At 34.4% G+C, this 19,223-nt stretch overlaps 1 protein-coding gene across 3 annotated transcripts in view; it reads right to left on the reverse strand.

Moving 5' to 3' along the window:
• Nucleotides 1-910: 910 nt before the first annotated feature.
• The window catches only part of LOC113502746 (protein madd-4), a 122,946-nt gene continuing 104,633 nt past the window's right edge, over nucleotides 911-19,223 (reverse strand). The window contains exons 12-28 of one of the 3 annotated variants that reach the window (XM_026884399.1): nucleotides 18,174-18,431; nucleotides 15,729-15,852; nucleotides 15,366-15,487; nucleotides 14,116-14,197; nucleotides 13,071-13,238; nucleotides 12,638-12,820; nucleotides 12,226-12,378; nucleotides 11,630-11,808; nucleotides 11,111-11,217; nucleotides 9,614-9,723; nucleotides 8,160-8,231; nucleotides 6,551-6,798; nucleotides 6,121-6,229; nucleotides 5,684-5,840; nucleotides 4,998-5,143; nucleotides 2,448-2,619; nucleotides 911-2,080 (exon numbers count right to left, since the gene is read on the reverse strand). In XM_026884399.1, coding sequence (XP_026740200.1) covers nucleotides 1,974-2,080; nucleotides 2,448-2,619; nucleotides 4,998-5,143; nucleotides 5,684-5,840; nucleotides 6,121-6,229; nucleotides 6,551-6,798; nucleotides 8,160-8,231; nucleotides 9,614-9,723; nucleotides 11,111-11,217; nucleotides 11,630-11,808; nucleotides 12,226-12,378; nucleotides 12,638-12,820; nucleotides 13,071-13,238; nucleotides 14,116-14,197; nucleotides 15,366-15,487; nucleotides 15,729-15,852; nucleotides 18,174-18,431 — 2,497 coding nt within the window. In that variant the 3' untranslated portion in view covers nucleotides 911-1,973. The remainder of the gene's footprint in view (nucleotides 2,081-2,447; nucleotides 2,620-4,997; nucleotides 5,144-5,683; nucleotides 5,841-6,120; nucleotides 6,230-6,550; nucleotides 6,799-8,159; nucleotides 8,232-9,613; nucleotides 9,724-11,110; nucleotides 11,218-11,629; nucleotides 11,809-12,225; nucleotides 12,379-12,637; nucleotides 12,821-13,070; nucleotides 13,239-14,115; nucleotides 14,198-15,365; nucleotides 15,488-15,728; nucleotides 15,853-18,173; nucleotides 18,432-19,223) is intronic. The other 2 variants (XM_026884401.1, XM_026884400.1) reach the window with 2 other exon arrangements.

Genomic DNA, 19,223 nt, shown 5'->3' on the forward strand with positions numbered 1-19,223 from the left:
TTTTATACAAGAAAGAACTGGCCAAAAATGTCAAAAAAGGGAAAAATACACAAAGAAAATAATGCCAGTGTTTTTTTATATCCACTTAAGGGTTTACAACAATATTTTTTATGCAATCGCATAATTATTTACATTAATAATTGTTAAGCGAATCGTATTGCTTTATATTTTTCATCAGTATGATAACCCTACATTATTTTAATATGACATGTCCAATATACATACATTTTTCTATAAACGAATCTAACTACGACGGGAAGAAATAATAAAAATTAAACAGCACTTTGAACTCGATTGTACTTTAACAATCTTGTTTTTCTTTTGGCAATTCTCGCTAAATAGTTTTTTTTTCCTATTTTTATTAAACTATTAATTTTGTGCTTCATAATGACAGAGCCAAGCATAGCGTAGAGTGCTCGATAATTAATATTTTAATATATTTACAATATTTTTTATATAGTACAAAACATTTTTACTAAATATTTTGTTTGCTACTTACATAATCAATTCGAGGGCTATACTTTTGAAATAATTTACATTTTTTTTATAAATATTCAATATTAACCATTAACATGGTCGGCTGTGCTTCCACGACTAGAACTATCGTGCTCTCAATTAGCTTTGTCTCTTTCACACTCACGTGTTACAATATTTGCGTCGCACCTCATAATCTTCCTTCAGATCTTTATATAGAAAACAACTTAAAATAATACAAACTAGACGACATATATTGGCTTAATAAGGAATAGTTTCAGGCAAACAAAAACCTGTATCAAGTTTCAATTAAGATATATTTTTCCCTAGGAAAGAACAAAATAAAGTGCACAAAACCGACGCCAAAGTCAGTTGTCAGTTTTGTGCAAAAAATCCGTCCTTTGTAGCAAAGACAAAAAACGGTTGACAAAAAGAAGAAAATTAAAAGTGATCAAGTATTACTAGGTCTCTTTGCACCCAGTCACTCGTATAATTTCGTTAAGTTTCGCCAAACGAAACTCTGAGAATTGAATTTCCTTTGATATCTAGACTTGATATTGAAAAAAAATCCATGGAATAAAAAAGGTAGACAGAACACAGAGCTTTGATGACTGTGAACCGAAAAAGATGACAAAATTAAAAAAAACAATTTTAAAAAGTAAACCTCATATTCGTTTTTAAAATAAAAACATTACTCGACCGTCTGTCTTTTTATGTAGTCTGTGATAATAACCTCTAAAACACCAGTCAAACTATTGCGTCGACAATGGCAGGTTTTGAAAACCTATTATTAATTATTACATTGTATTCAAATTCAATGTGACTCAGTTTTCAATTAAAATAGAATTCAAATATTTATTAAAACTAATTCCATTAAGAATACCGCACTTCACATCTGTCCTTTAGCCTTTAAAAGTTCAATTTCACTAAAAAGCGTTCTTTCAAATTTGAATGCCGAAGACGAATTCAATTCATTCGAATCTCAATCTTCACAAATTTGTTTTTATTCGAAATCCAATTGTAAAAGTAAATTTGTATGAATTTGCACAATAAATTGAGGGTTCTTTGTTCGAAATTTAAATTGGAACGCTATGTTAGGCTCGAATCTCGATTCCATTCCATCGGTTTGAAACTGGCTTCTTGTAAACGCTCATAAATAATTAACGATCATACAAAGTTTTGGTTCACTCTCGTTCCAAAGCGATCAATACGGGTAAATATTTTACTTGACAGCGGTCCGACTAGTTGAAAAGCCAACTATTTTACAGTCGGCTGCGTTCCAAATTCGAACAGCGTGATAGCAACGTTTCACTCTGACCGTTAATAATTTGATAAGTTTTCATCGAGCCTTATTCGTAATTTCGCTGCATTCGAATTGTGAATTTGAATGTGTTCGACGTTTAAATTTTATTCTTGATTCGAGTCCGTCATTCAAAGTTGAGACCGTTATATTGGGATGACAGTATTCTTTATATGAATCTGTCGTCGTGTTTGTTTGCTCAGTCGGAGCATGTTTTGCAGCATTGCTCTCTGTACCGCTTTAAAGCGCACATATTCATGGCTCTCACATTTTCGCAGAAGCGGGAACTATCACGGCAGACGCCATCTGAGGAAAAATATTTAAGTCAGTGTTGGAGAAAAAAATGTTTGTCACTACATTTTTTTATATCTTTATAGTATTATTATTTGTCTTGCAAATTTCTAAGTTAAGTTCTTTTTAGTTATTAAACATTCTCTTTAGTTATAAGTACTGGTTCACATACAGCTTACATATTTTTTTACTTTTTAAATCAAATTATTTGTTTCTTTCCATTTCTCTCAACCTCTAGCTAATAAGTTAATATGGCATTTAAAAGAAAGGCATCAACAGATTTTCAAATCACTTCTGGAAATAAGCCTCTTTTCAAATTTGAATAACTTGCTCATCTAGACCGAAATCAGCTCTAATTAGCTTTCAAACTCACAAAACCCACCTTTAGTAACACAAGCATGGACCTGGCAGGACCTGGTGACCCCGGGGCGGGGCAGCCCCTCGCAGGCAGTAGTGGCGCTCCTCTCCTTACCCCGTCGCCTGACCCCCGGCACGCGCCACACACAGCGGAGCGCGCGGTGCTGCCGACCCACTGACGAGCAAGTACCTACGCACTGGGGTAAGAAAGAAAATAATCATTTATTTGCTCGAAATGTTTGTAATATACATCTGAAGAAGAAAAGAATCATTTATTTGCTCAAAATGTATGACTTCCTGAAGTCCTGTGCCATGGAGATTTCTGAATTTTGATTTTATCATCGTCCGAAAAGATGTATATCGAAACACTGGGGAAAGATAAAATTAAAATTGATCTGAATTTTTGGGGTTATGCGCCCTGCTGCAAATTATAAAAGGAAAACATGACTGTCGCAAATTGATCAATTACAATTCCAATATGTAATGATGAAATTGGAGAAGTATTGTATACATACATCGTCGTGATTTTATAATTTTTAAATGTTTTACTTTAACATACAGAAATAACTTTGCTGCAAAAGCAACTTTAAATTAATATTTTTCAAAGCTCTATTTGTAAATATTGAGTCGTGTGTTCATCATCATTATGCCTTGCGCTACTAGTTGTAGTATTATTACGTTAGTTCAGGCCACTATGAAACTAATGTTACATTCAATAATTTATATTTTGCAAAAGCTATAACAACAAAACAAACAAACTAGTAATACCAAGCTTTAAAATTATAATACTTTCGGCCCCGAATATACCACTAAATGTTTTAATACAACCTCTAACTTAGTAATAGCAATACTAAAGTCGTACAATTAGGAGATTTTCCTCCACGATAGTGCAGACTATAAAATTACTAAGTACATAAAATTTTAGTACCAAAGCTCGCTTATAGCATTCTGCTTTATGAAGCAATGAAAACTCTAGTTACGGTTGCAATAATGTGCTGAGGTCTTAAGGTGAATGTGGAGAATTCAATTTAATTGATTAAAATATATCAATTAAATTGATTTCAAATAATTCAATTAAATTGATTGGAAATGGCTTGTAACATTTTTTTGTGATAATTTGATTATAGGAAACGGATTTTGACTAGATTTTGTTTTGTTTTTCTAAACCATATTTGTCGTGATTGTTTACTTAATGACTCGATGTTTGGAATCTATAGACATTTGAAAGCAAATATTGACAGTTAATACGCAAGACAAATTTAAACTTTATCAGGAGCAGGAAGTCTGCTTGTTAATAGTTGATCTTTAGTTTATGTACCAACTCGAGGAGCTCGTGGCTAAGCTATAACCGCATAAGTGATTCGATCACAGGTTAAGCTATGCTTGACGCGGTTGGTCCATGGATGGGTGACCATCTTTGTCATAACGAGTTCCTCCGTGTTTCGGAAGGCACGTTAAATTGTGGGTCCCGGCTGTTATTCCTACATCTTTGACAGTCGTTACAGATAGTCAGAAGCTGAAAAAAGTCTGACAGCCAGTCTAACCAAGGGGTATCGTGTTGCCCAGGTAACTGGGTTGAGGAGGTCAGATAGGCAGTCGCTCCTTGTAAAACACTGGTACTTAGCTGAAACCGGTTGGACTGGTAGCCGACCCCAACATAGTTGGGAAAAGGCTAGGCCGATGATGATGATGTAACTGTAAGGTAGGAACTAACATAGGTGAACTTATAATGGATCCATTTGAGATGCTGTTAGGCAAATACTTAGGAAATTTTGTTATAAATCTATAGTTGTTTGCTAAAAAATCACTTTTGGTAATGAACTATTTTGAAATTCAATTCTGCTACTTATTGAGGTTAATAAAATCTCATAGTCATATAGATTGACAAAAACCCGAGGCTCAGAATGTTAACAGAGCATACCCACAACTAAATTGCAAAGTACAGTACAAAAAGAGAGACTTTAACAGATAACCGCAAATTTTGTTAACTTCCAGCATTTGAGGAATTTACCAAACATAATGAGCTCCTGTTTATTTTTTTCTAAAGCTATGATAGCCTAGTGGCACTATCGCTTGTCTGCCAAGTAAAAGACTGGTTAGCAATTATCAATTATCATTACACAAAACGATAAAGGAAAACAACGTGAGGAAACCGACATATCTGAGAACTTTTAAGGGTTTAAACCACGTTAAAGTCCTATGGATGGTTTAAAGTCTCTGACACCAGCTTGTACATAAAAGCTCGATCACAGGTTAAGCTACGCTTGACACGGTTGGTCCTTAGATGGGTGACCATCTTTGTCATAACGACGGAAGGCACGTTAAATAGTGGGTCCCCGCTGTTAATCATACATCTTTGACAGTCGTTACAGGTAGTCAGGAGCTTGAAAGTCTGACAGCCAGTCTAACCAAGGGGTGTCGTGTTGCCCAGATAACTGGGTTGGGGAGGTCAGATAGGCAGTCGCTCCTTGTAAAACACTGGTTCTTAGCTGAATCCGGTTAGGCTGGAAGCCGACCCCAACATAGTTGGGAAAAGGCTAGGCCGATGATGAAGAAAAAGAAGATTCTATATTACCTTACTCCATGGCCCAACCGCCCAGGCGGCCCTGCAGGGGGCCGGCTCTTTCTGAATCTTTTCTGGTTTGGTAGCCGCGTCGCAAGCTGTATCCACCAGCACTGTGCCATTGTCTCCCACGCATTCGACGCGACGGCGAGAGATTGCTGGGTGATGAGGATATTTATGAAATGAAGAAGATTTCCGCAGAGAAAGACAATTTTAATGTAACTTTTCGATTTTACGAGTTTTTGAGGCAAGTAAATCAACAAAGGGCTCATTCATTGCAAATGAGAGGAGCACTCAAATTATCTACTAATTTTTATTACGCCATGAAGGATCCTGAAATATTTTTTCAGGTCTTTTGAATAAATCATAATATTATCTACGACTACAGGACCATAGGATATTTAAATAGATAAAAAATAGATAGATGTATAAAAAAAATCGAAAAAATAATTTATTATTCTTGATTTATCAGCACCGTCACCTAGGCCATCCAATTCTGTTTAATTACTAGTAAAGCCTATTTGACACAGCCGTGAGGCACACAAAACCTGCTTTTGTGTTCTTTCTTTTTATAATATGTATGAAAGTATAATTATAATTGTGCGCCTAAGGCCCATCAATTTTTTTATCTAACAAACGTTCTCCCACTGCATGTCATTTTTTTTCCTTTCTTCTCCTTAAAAATATTTAGTCCATACCAGCTCCATTACTGAGGCACCTCGGAGCAGGCCAGGGTGCCGCTCGCCAGGTCGCACATCGCGGTCCACCGCACGACCTCAACACAAGGGGCGCACGTCTGCCCCTTGAGGCACACTCCTCTGTCTCGACTGTAGTCGTGCCGTTATCTGTCTTATGCTGATGTTGAAAATAAATATTTTTACAAATTATTTTTCTCTTTTTTTGTAGCCGGGTTAAACAAAGTTTATTCACGATTTAAATATTTCGAAGGTTTTCTTAAAGAGTTTTGGCAACTGATATAGGTTAAAAAGTTACTGAAAAATCTGTCGGGTAGCTTTCATAGAAGGTATTCAAATAACAAACATATTAAAATACTCGTATCTCAAAATGTATTAATAATAGTGTGTAATTAAAGTGAATTTATCCCATCTTGAAAAGTAAAATATTTTTATATTACCTGACAGATAGCACCCCTAACTTGATGTCCCGGTTTGCCACAGGGAGCACTGCATGGGGACCATTCAGTAGTCATCCAAATATACTCATCTGCATCCACAGCTTCGAATCTAATTACAAGAGAGGTTTTATTAATCCATTGTAAAATACTTAGACAAGATATTCTAAAAGGTAACGATTTTGGACTGAAATACGTAGTTTTTTGGTTTGACTCAAATATATTTGATCGATTTTAATTTGAAGGCTTATCAAAATATTTTATAGTTCGTTTGGTATAATGTTACGATTTTATTGGACCTACAGTTTTTTTTCACACTGCATTTTGGTTCGATGTTCAAGGGAGATTGAAACACTTCAACAAACACCAAACGAAACAAACTTGTTTCATCGTCTTAGTGAACCTTTCTATCCTCGTATTAACTCAACCTTACCTATTTTCCGTTGTAGTCTCTCCAGCCTCTTTAAGACTCTCTACAGGAGCATCTCCTATAACATTTCTATGATAGTCTTCGTTCACAATAATGATATCAGAATCATCATCCTCTGGGAACACTATTTGTTTATCTTCCATATTAATGACTCGAGCTTTAGTAGGCACTCCATAGTTTTGATACATTATGATCGAGTCTACAGTCCGTTGACCTCTTGAATTGCCGAGCGTCTGAAAATTCCAAAACATCTGAACATATCAATTATAAACATTCTTAAATTCCGATTGCGTTTTTTGTTCCTGTAGTAATATACTTTTGTATTAATCTGAATGATTGGCTAGTATCCAATTGATTAGATGCCTTTGTATAGAAAATTAATAAGCCTGCATGATATGTTAATAACAATGGTATAGTAATGAATGTTTTTAGTCTATATTACAAAGAGAAAGGTGTGAAAGAATAAAGCAAAATTCAAATTCATCAAAAATGTGATATCAAAGAATATAAGAAACAATCTAGTGAAATAGACACAAAATAAACGAGCAATGAGTACCTATTCAATAAATTTGAATTGCTGAATATAATTTTTACTTTAAATAAAAACTAAATTTTTTTCTATATCTTCGCTCATTCCAAATATCTGTATATTTGTAATTAAATGTGTACGAAAAGAGATAATAAAGTGACTCAGATGAAGTTGAAGTCTCAAAGTTATATTTAAAAAATATCTTGATAAAACTATGATTGTATTAAACCATCAGATTTATGTTGAGGTCTGATGTAACATGGCATTTGGGTACAGATCTCTGTACAAAAACACAAACAAATTTTTGTAAGAATAGAATTACCAGTCGCCCTGATCGTGACAAATCGGTTTTATCTGAAACGATAGATTGTTTTCGACTTGTAAACAAGAGTCACGAATCCAATAGTTTGTCGTCTGCGACATTTAAATTGGCAACCAGACAAATGTGTGTCACTTTGTCAGTATTGGTTTTCTTTAGATTGAAAACGTTTACAAACTGATCTTTCACTGCGAGAATTGGTTTATTAGATACCAAGACATGCAATCATGGACTGAGTGTTATACTCGTACCATCCTAGGATGTCCTAAAGAAAAAAGAGGAAAAAATAACATGCCAAAACAGTCCACTTGCAATGTACTTTTGTAAAAGGACTTCTGACATTGTGAAAACGAGACTCAGTTTCACGCATTTTAATACTACCATCCTGTTTCTGCAGTGATATGATGCCAACTTTTAGAAATGTCATTACAAGGTTTGTATGTCTATATCTTGAAGTAAGATCGTTGCAGTTATGGGAAAGTGACAGCGCGCTATTCAGTGTAGTGTAGCATTTCTCTTCCACACTGGTCAAAGAGGCAAGGGTCTTATGTCATATGTCATGTGGGAACCCCTTATACTACAAAAACATAAAACACGTCTGTTTCCGTTGTGGGAGTGGGGAAACAGGCTACTATATAAAATACTCTCATTTTCACATCGCCAGAAATAAGTAATCATTGTAAGTGGATCACCAGAAATTAGAACCAAAACCATGCAAGGGCATGCCAGATTCCATACAACCCTCAGTTTTGGAAACTTCTCACCTGAAGCTGCATAACAATGTAATGCAGGCAGGGCAGTACCCTGGATGCACTGCTCCGTTTGGGTGGAAGCATCTGGGAGGACACAGCACTCTTCTTCAATACAGTATGGTCCAAGCAGCGTGCGGGCAAGTTTGTTAGGTTAAGCTTAATTTTGTGTTTATAAATCGTCTTCATATTTAAATTGTGAAAGTTTCGACTAAAGATTGGATTTGATATCCGATGTACTTAGCTGTTGTAGACTCATTAATATGAAAATCAATGCTGGTACCCCAATTTCTAAAATTTGTGTAAATTCCAAAAAATAATGACGCTATGCATTTTTTTCATAAGACTATTTTGACGAGAAAACTTCTACTTTTTAAGGAAATTCATCTGATTGTATATATTACGTGCACTAGAGTCAATACTGTAACGTTTGAAAAGTGCCTGGAGACGGCCTACTTGACATAACATTGTGATTTTGTTTCCGAAGCATTGCCTATTCCAATGTGTCTTGAGCTAGCTTTCTCAGCTCTTGACTTAAAAGATTGTTTCAGTCTTCAAGAAGATGATTAACATCTCCAAAAGTAAACAAGACCCCATCTCAGGTAACAACGTACTTATTTTCCTCAAATCAGTGCCCATAAAAACATTATTATGACGAATTTATGCACCCGATAAGTAAGTCATCTTACATCATCAAGATATAACAATTTTATGTTTGTCGTAAAATCGGCTGTAAATTTTATTACTGTCATTACAATGTGGACTTAAGATTATACATCTGTGACAATAAATGAATTTTGAATAGAAATTGGTTTATTCCATTTAATTTGTCGAATGAATATTGAGTTTGATTCTATCTGTGTTATTGGTGGTTTTACAGATTGCATCTTAAAGCGTGAGTGCCTTTGAGATGTGATCTTTAATACCCGTTTTAAAATTATTGAATAGATTTTTATCGTGTAAATTTTTATCATGCTTTAAAACCTTTTGATGTGTAAATTTAATTTTTATTATCTGTTTATTTATTTGACTTTCTAACCTGGATTACTACGGTGATTGTGAATGAATATAATAATGAAATCCGATTGATAGAAATTTAAAGGCACAAATTTCATTTTTAAATGTTACTTCTTGTCGTTTTTGAAACGGCAATTTTAGGCCTAACTAGCGAAAAGCCTAATTTTACTCCCGTTGCAAACTTTTCATATCTTTTTGTTTCCAGAATCTCTTTCATTATATAAAACCATAATATTATACTTCCCATTAAATCATTTTTCATTAACATTATTTTTGATTCGAACCGACTAAAAAACTTATTTTTTTTATCAATCACGTAAACATGAATTCCCCTCCTCCTACTTCCATACCTTCATCCCTTTCCGTTTCTTCTACCATTTTCACTTTATCAGACGATTTATCAACACAATATTCTACAAGACCTTATAAATATGTTTATATGTTGACCTTACCTCGTGTTCGTCGTACATATCTCTTTCTTGAGAGTTGAAACTTGGAGAGGCTTTCGTACTTGTGGTTGCAGTGTTGCCGTAGAGAGCGTCGCGGACTTTGTCCATTTTTCCTGGGTAAATTAAAAATATTTGAAAATCTGTAATTGTAAGGTCATCCTACAAATATTATAAACGCGAAAGTTTGTATGTAATGTTATTTATTTGCTATACAAAAGATAAAAGAATAGGTAGGATTTTTTATATCAATTACGGAATTTTCTTAGATATTTACATTCCTCATATAACAAAAATAATTCAGAAAACAACTAAGCAATGAAAACGTCAGAAAACAATAACTAAGAAATATATCTTCCTGTTGAAAACTAAAGAACAAAAGCGACAACAATTCTTAAAAAGTATTTTAAAAAAGAAAAATGTTCAATCAACCAAACAGAACAACCACTCGTAACAGTTATTATCATTTTTATGTAGACACGATACGGTTGGTTTTGGCTTGTCATTGTGACGTTTTACGTTTGCTCTATTATACGGTCAGCAACGAAAATCTAAGGCAATCAGAAAATAAAAAAAATACATTTGAAGTTTTTTTTTTGTGTTTTTTAGTTAATTTGTTTCCATCTCAACCAGGACAAATGTTTGTTTGTTGAGGGCAATGTTTTTTTGTGTATGCTTGTAATTCATATATTTATTTAGAATCATAGCATAAGTATTTTTATCAGTTCTCTAGAAGGTATTCATAAAACAAATTGATTAGATTGAGACTGCATAAATGTTGTGGAACATAAAAAAATTGCAAATATTATGTTTAAATTGCACTAGTGGAATCGTTATAACGCAGTACATTGCATACATCCCCTCTTGATCAAATGCAGACATATCACTTTTTCCAATACATCCTACAAATTAAGTCGTTTTGAACGTCAATAAACAGAAGCACAGCACCAAGTACCGCTTGTCTTTTGGAAAACCGATCAAGTTTACTTTGTTGCCGTCCGTACTAAAAATGAAGACTTTAATTCGGAATTTATCTAGTATTTGCAGAGCACTCGCACTCCCTACTGCTCGATCTTAATTAATTTCCTTCAAAACTTGTTACTTCCCTCGTCCTGCTATTCTGTAATTATAAATATTTTGTAGCTTTTCCAGACTTCAGACAAGTGGTTTTATTATTGCTAGACTATTTTTGCGTTTAATAAAACATAGTGGAAGTGCTGTTTGTTTTTAATATTTATTAAAGGGACTAGCATCTGCGGCTGTGTGTAGATGTAAAAAAAAATGTTGTTGAGCAATTAAATTCACGGGAATTAATTTAGGAACTTGTTCAATAATTCACCTTTTTTAGGTCTATGGAATCTCTATCTCTAATCTCTCGCAGTACGGGATTTAACCCTTGTGTCGCGGATTTTTGGCAAACATTGAATGCTCAATAGTACGTGTGATGCGTGGTGACCGCTCGGCTACCATTAAGGTCGATGAATATGTTCTACTCTTACTTACCTTTCTGTCTGTTCTTATAGTTCTTCCTGGTGTCTCCCGGGCGCTGCTCGTGAGACTGGTCATCAGAGGTTCCTCCGATCATGGCTCTGTAGCGGCCATCTGCTCTGCTGTTAATTTTTTTAAATTTTACTGCCCTACTTACCATATTTAAGTAATTTTCGTGCTTCTGAGGTGATTATAGAATGGAATGTGTATATTCGGATAAAGCCTCCAATAGGCTCACTTTGAAATATAACAGTTTTATGCCATGCCTTTTCTTAAACTATGAGGTCTAGATATTATCTAAGTCTGCAAATCATCTTTAAGTGGAATGGAATTGTGTGGTGATATAGTAAATTATAGGGTTTCAGCAAATTATTATCATTCAAACAAAATTACTAACGGGTATAATGTTTTTTATGTTTTGTTTTGTAAATAATTTTTTGGAGAAAGCTTTTGATTAACGAAGCTTATATCTGAACTATAACCACTTAATTCCATAACACTTTGTCATCTAACCAAGTAAAATAAAAATATTACCTGTCAGAAAGTGGCGACGAAGGTTCATCAAGCGCCTTGTGCCTTTCAATTTCTTCACTGGAAGGAAACTCTCCAGGTCTCGGCTTTACCAGAAGCGTCAGGTTGGCACTGGACCTTCCAGCCACGCAGGTGTATACTCCGTGGTCGCGAAGAGATAGGGAGTTGATGCGGAGAGCACCCTGTGGAGAGATTAGCATTAGTATCCAAAATGTATGTCCATGGATTTTGGAATTAGGTCCTGACTTCAAAAACAAGGGCCTAAAATCTAGTGATTAAAGCTATGGTTGGTTTAGTCAAAGACTGCCAACTTATCACTGCGCTTGAGTCAATGAGTGATAGGTTAGGTTGGGTTAGGTTAGAAATTAATTGTTTTTTTTTTGCGTTTACCAGCCTATCAGATAAATGAGTCATTATTTTCTATCTGTTGATCGATCTTTAGAGTTTTTTTTTGGTATAGGACTATCGTTGGAGCCAACTAATTACGAGTAGCAGTTGTAAGCAAAAAGTCTTCTGGTATAGTATTTTTGTTGTTTTCCTAAATTTTGTAAAATAAGTATTTAAAAGTAGTGTTGCCAGTGAAAACCTAAAATTGTTACCTTTCTGGAAATCTTATATTTCTTTGATTTGCTGATGATCTGGTGGTCCTTCGCCCATTGTATCTTGGTCCTATTGTATCCCTTCACAGGGCATTTGATCTTCACTTGGGTTCCGTAGAATATAGTCGCTGAACCACCGACTTTTACAGTCACCTGTAAAATAAATTTTTATTAATTGCTGTAAAAAATATTAGGTTTTTTCTTGAAATTTCGACTTTAATGTTTTTTAAAAACTGAGTAAGAATTTTACTTTTTGATTACTTCTAAAAGTTTGAGTTTCAATTCTTGGAAGTTAAAAAAGTATTTTTATCTCTACAATTTGGGCTTTATATACAAAAACTCAATGAAAAACCTTATATAAAGATCGTTACAAAAAATCTGGAGTAGAAAGAACCTGATTACTTCATCTCACCTTTTTCTTCTTTGGATCATGCTGTATATAAGAGGAGTTGGCAAGAGATATCTCTGGCGACGCTGTGTCCAGTAGACACGGCCTTGAGTTGCAAGACTTAGTGGAGGCAGGTCTTGGGGAACTGCAGAGCGACGCCGGGCGCTCCACCACGTGGGACTGAGCCATTATTTGCTTACACTCCACCTGTTACATATTTGTTCACATGAGTACTATGGTTTGAGTTTGAAGAGTTGTATATTGTGGCCCTGAGGCTAAAATACGAGTAGCATTTGGACGAAATTAAGGATGACGATTTAGACATCTTGTTGAAATAACTAGGTTTCATAAAATTATTTTCTTTAGGCTTTATTCATACTCGCGGCACTAAGGGGTACCCTCAAGAATTCCCACCCTCCCGGGTATCAAGCATCATCACTATCATCACTATACTTACATCTCTCTGTTTGACCCCTCCACCGCAAGTCTTGGAGCATTTAGACCATTCTCCCGAGTGCCACCTGACGGGGCAGTCCAGCACGTTGCAGTACTGCCGGTCTGGTGGCGGTGGCTGGGGGCACATGCTGTTCGGTACCACCACTGTATTGGTACCACCACGAGTTACCTGGGCAAATGGAAGAGGATTAGTATTTTACAAATATTATTAGATTGAATAATAATAAATTTTACGTTGTTTTTGCAAATATAAATGATCATGTATTTAATAAGAAGATTGTAGAAGAGTAATTTATGGAGTTTCTTGCCAGTTCTTCTCCATAGAAATTACATTTTGGAATCGTCCGCCTAGAGTCATTATTGCAAAGTTTCGAATGTGCCTGGATAACAGCCGATTTGGAATAAAAAATAAATACTTTCATCAAGATCTCTTCTGTTAAAAATGTGCAACCTATGCCACCCTGTGCAGTTTCATTTCATTATACTCTGACGTTTTTAAAATTTCGGGAATATCATATATTATCTCTATTATTCTAAATATCCATTTTCAGTTCCACAAACATTTGGAAAATGTTTTTAAATAAATGTTGTTCTATTTGCAGACTTCAAATATTTGTGCATAATATTTGTTCAACATACATTAAATAACTTCTTATAACACGAATAAATGTGGTTGCGGTTTTGTTAGTAAACAATATTAAATATTATGAATAGTACGCTTAGTGGTATGGAATAATTATGAAATCTATTATTTTGTCCGAATTCCAATGTTGTTTTGAAATATTGGTGGTCACTGCTCAATGTGTGACATAATGTTAACTTTTATTTTAGTTTTAGATTCACTTAACAATTTTCAAAGGTTTCTCCTACAGAATTATGGTATATGATATAAATAGACGAACGACGAAACTACGAAACTCTATAAATAGCTCTTTAAAAAATAGAAACATATAACATTTAAACACTACACAACATAAATTAACGTACAACAAAATTATCTAACACAATACACACACATATAAACTATAACCCCAAGTACATCTTACCTCGTGTATACAAGTGACCTCTCTAGTTTGTATCCCGATGCCGCACGATTTCGTACACTGCGAGAACTCAGTATAGTTCCATCTGAGACAAAGGACACATTGAAATTAGTCCTCACTTCACTTGAAGCCAAGTTGCAGGCTTTGTCAGCCTTTGAGGGATCCAGGCATTGTCCGATCGTGTTTTGTTGCCTGATCTAAGTGTACCGGCTTCGGCTTTCATTAGATACTGAATGGTAGGTATTTCGCTTGATTGTGCTGTGTTGATCAATAGTATGTTTGACGGCTGAATGGATTAGTAAGGCTTGTGTTTGGTTATAAAACTTGATTAGGAGATTTTGATTTTTAAACGGCCAGAATAGTTTCAAGCTATTTTATTAAGAAGCTATTAAGAAAAATAAATGAAACTAGTTGACCCGGAAAATATTCTTTTGATATTTTTTTTTCTGGAGATTGTCTGGTGTAGAAAAATTACACACGTAGTTATAAAAGAAAAATGAAATATGAGAGGTGGACACCCCTTACCATTTAAGGCTGTGAAAAATAAATAATAGCCGATTCTCAGACCGACTAAATATGCACACAGAATTCATAAAAGTCGATCGTTTCGGAGTTTGGTAACTACTTGCGACTTAGAATTTAATATTATCATGATTTAATGTAACCACCATAGTTCTAAGTTTTGGTATTTAATACATTCAAGAGGCGTGTAATTTTAATAAACTTTTGTTGTTGCCTAACTTGAATTTTGGGATTTTTTAAAATTATAACGCTAAATACTCGGAAAAACATTGGCCATTCGGTTTCATGATACGCAAAAATCTGGCCTAAATACTGGCTAATAGCTCCATTTAATTGGTTGACCTCAGTCATATAATGTTATTATATAAATACTGTAATCTCTATCATAAACCGGTTTAAATAATACTATCAAAAATTTATCAGTTATTTGTTTTGCAAATTATTTTGATAGTACTCAGCTTATTAAGTATTTTATTAATGTAATAAACGTGAAAGCTTGTATGTACGGATGGACGTTTGTTACTCTTTTACGCTAAACCGCTGGACAGAATTGGACGAAATTTAATAAACAAATAGTTTATAACCTAGATCAACACCTATGATAGTTTTTTAATGTAATTTAATATGCCTGTGGGTTTATTTTTGGGGCGGAGCTGCTAGCAACTGCTAGTGTGAAATAATGGGTTTCTATACTCGATAAATTCTCTATACATATCTATTCTATACAATACCTTGGTGGGCAAGGATGGTCGTTACAGGTCCTAACTCTGTTCTCCGGTTTCGTGAGAGGGTCACACATGTATGGCGATGCATTCTTCCCATCTTCTTCCCTTACGCACTGAATGATGAGCTCCTGATGAAAAACAAAAGACGTCAGTTGTAGTTATTTATTATGATCATCAGAGCGACTTGATAATGTTGTAGTATCATAGAATAGGAAACTTTAAATGTGGGATTGACATTTACTTTCGATAAATATCATGGCTTTGACTTGTACAATTGCATCATATATTTGCCCTGGGGTGTTCGATTTTGACTGTAATGTATGGAACTATTTATCTCGAAGTTTTGAGTATGAGAGTGTACTGTAATACCTGAACACCGCTAAGGCATGATGCACTGCAGCTAGTGTATCCTTTTTCTTCCCAAGAGTATGACTTTCCTGGAGAACCAGGAGCCACCCTGATGTTGCTTGATGTCCAAAACGTGAGCACACTGCTGATAGATAAACAAATAATTAATAAACTTAATTGTACATGAACTGACCCTAACATAGTTGGGAAAAGGCTAGGGAACGCTTAACAAATGAAAGTGTGAGAAAAAGTCCAAGCTGTGAAACGCCTTAATGCAAATCATCTTAGAGAGCAAAATATGATATAAATACTTATAATTGTATAAATATATCCCAGAATTGTAGGTTTATAAAAAAAAATATTAACCTTAGCAAATGTTTACTTATTGATAATGGCTTATCAGAAGATACTGAGGTTATCGTGTGATTAATACTGAATGTTCACTCAGTGATAGTGGACTCGGCGAGTGGCGAAGTAAAATGTCTTTAGAAGTGCATATGAGTGAACCTGATGAATTTAATTGTGTAGAACTTCATACTTCCATAACAGAAGTAGCTCATGCCCAAGGAATACAAGAATTCCACTATGATGTCGACTACATCAGTGGTAAACGTGAGAATTACATCGCGAATGTGTTTCGAGTGCTTATCAAAGAGACCGGCGGTGATAAAAATGTCAGTGTTATTGTGAAGACTTTAGTGAATACAGAAAGACAAGTGCTATTCCACAAACTTCATGAAAGGGAAGTGTTAGTATACGATAATGTTATTAACAAGTTCAAAGATATCCAAAAAGTTTTGTACGAACATGAGAGATTGGTGCTTTCGAACTGTTTATTTTCAAATACGGAAAAAGCAAACGAAATTATCATACTTGAAGATTTAAGGACTAAAGGTTTCGACATCGATGAAAAGGCATCAAAGTTTGAATATCTAGAATTTGATCAGATCTGTGCAGTTATGATTGAATTGGCCAAGTTCCATGCTTTATCATTTGCATTTGAAAAGCAAGACCCTGAAAAATTTAATGAAGTTAAGTCACTATTCGAAGATATACTTTACCAGAATCACTTTTTGAATAAAAGCAAGTTGAGAAACTACTATTTTGAATCATTTGAAATGTCTTTAAAAGAAGTCACAGATCTGGATGCGAAAAGAAAACTGGAGAGAGTTGAGAGTAAATTATTAGATTTGTTACAAATGTATACAAAATCTGGTAAAATTAACGTCTTATGTCATGGAGACTGTTGGGTCAATAATATGCTGTTCAAAAACGAAGTGAGTATTATTATTTATTTATAGATTATAATTTTTAGTGTGTTATGAAAGTTTAATCTAAAGCCGATCAGATAAACAAAAGTAACTTAAATGACAAGCAGCTCTTGCCGAAATGTGCACCGTTACTGCCTCGATTAGCAAATTAGATGTTTTTAAATTATAATAATCAAAGCGACAGAATATTCAGAGTCCCTAATTAAAATTCATTTTATCATTGACCTTTTACTTTTAATAATAAATAATATCTGGTAGATACCCCATCACATTTAGATTAAAGTTCTCAATAAGGCCTCTACATGTTGGACCTGTGTCCCCTTGCAAGCCTTTAAAAAGGACCGGGTCTCTTCACATGAAGTGATCCCGTGACTAAAAAGAGATACCAATAACAAGGTTATCATTGTGCAAATTCCCATACAACATTTCCGCGTAGTTGATCTTAATGTTAATTCGATTTTTCCTGTTTTATTTTCAGGCAGATCTACGGACAAAAGTTTGTTTCATTGACTTCCAAGCAATGCGGTATGCGAATCCAGTGACAGATCTCCTTTACTTTCTATTTATTTGTACCGACTCAGTATTTAGACTCGAACATTTAGATCAGCTAAAACTTGTGTATTACGATAGTCTTAAAGTTTTCCTAAATAAGTTTGATATAGATGTAGACAATATTTATACAAGAGAATCTTTTAATAATGATATGAATGATTTCCTACCTTATGGATTGTTGATTGCTCTAATAGAGCTAAGGATTGTTAGCATAGGTCATGAAGAAGATGTTATGAGCCAAGGGTTAAGGGCAGATTCTGTTTTGAACTTGGCTGATCACACAGATTACACTGAAGATTTAGAATTCTTTAAATTTAGAGTTAACGATGTTGTTAATGAAGCGGTAGCAAATGGAGTGTTGGATAAACTTTTAGATAAAATCAATGTGTGAAAAAAAGTGACAGTTTTGTTTTGTAAATATATTTTTAGGAGATTATAATATTTTGCTATTTATATTTGTTGCCTTATTTTGATCCTAAAAATCGTTAAGTTTAGAGAACTTTACAAAGTTATGAGAAAAAAAAACTGGCGCCTGTGCAAAAGCTGTTAATCATAAAACCTATAACAACTTTTAGATAAATAAAACCTCAAAACGCAAAGGGTAGTCAGGAAAGTATTTTATAATGTTTACAATAAGACTTACCTATCACCACCATTATTGTTGTTGTTGTTATATGAAGGAGCACCGGAATCACCGAATGACGATCCGTATGCCATTGAACAAGGTTCCATTACGCATCGTTCAGTATCCTCTGCGGGTTTGGGACCCAAACATTTACTGTCCGGTAGTTTCGCAATCGTTCTACTGAATTCCAGGAATATTTTGCAATGAACCTCCTTCTTTCTCCAACCTTCGCCGCATGTCACGCTGCATGGGCCCCAGTCGTCATCCTTGATGTAACTGTTAGACAATTTCATATTAATTCGATATATAGGTGTTTTAGTTAGTCACAGTATAAGAAATCTGTATGAGTTTAATATTCCTTGAGAAATAAATTTTGATTATGAATTTCTTAAGAAGTTTTAGTGACTGATCTTAGTTATAGTAGTTTAATAAACCTTGTAAATGGCTTTCATTAAGTCAGCTCATCTATTCAAGGTTTCAATTTAAACGATTATTTGCCAGACGTTATTTAATTCTAGCTTAATACATAAATTTATTAGAGAAATTAATAGAATAAGGCAAAGGTTGAAGTTGATAGTTTATTAAACTCTTACAGACTCGTTATAACTGTGTCAAATATATCCCAAATCCTAAGAAAGTCCCCAGATTTAATACGAAAAAAATGTCTATTCTATCTATTGTAGATTCACTCGGAAAACGGTCGACATGCGAGGTGCTAAGGGCAACTATTATCCTAAGTAATTTCGGGCTGGTATATGTAGAAGTATGCACCAGTGTTTAAATGTATCTATCACCCAATTAAAAACCTGCAATTTGAACACATTAAAAAATTTGATTCCGAAAATCTGTGTATCAATCTTGTGTCAATATTGTCTGTGCCAATCGGTAAAAGTGTAAGCAAGAATAGCAAGACAAACTGTTCGTGTATTATATGTGCAAGGAAATATAAATCTTATGTGCAGTGCATAGAGTAGAAAAATAGAAATTAATCACAGCAGAGTAAAGTTGAGATGACGTGTGCGATGGTTTTGGGTCAGTGTGAATTGAAATATACTATGCATACAAATT

The sequence above is a fragment of the Trichoplusia ni genome, chromosome 18 (assembly GCF_003590095.1).
Source record: "Trichoplusia ni isolate ovarian cell line Hi5 chromosome 18, tn1, whole genome shotgun sequence".
NCBI classification, from domain to species: Eukaryota; Metazoa; Arthropoda; class Insecta; order Lepidoptera; family Noctuidae; genus Trichoplusia; species Trichoplusia ni.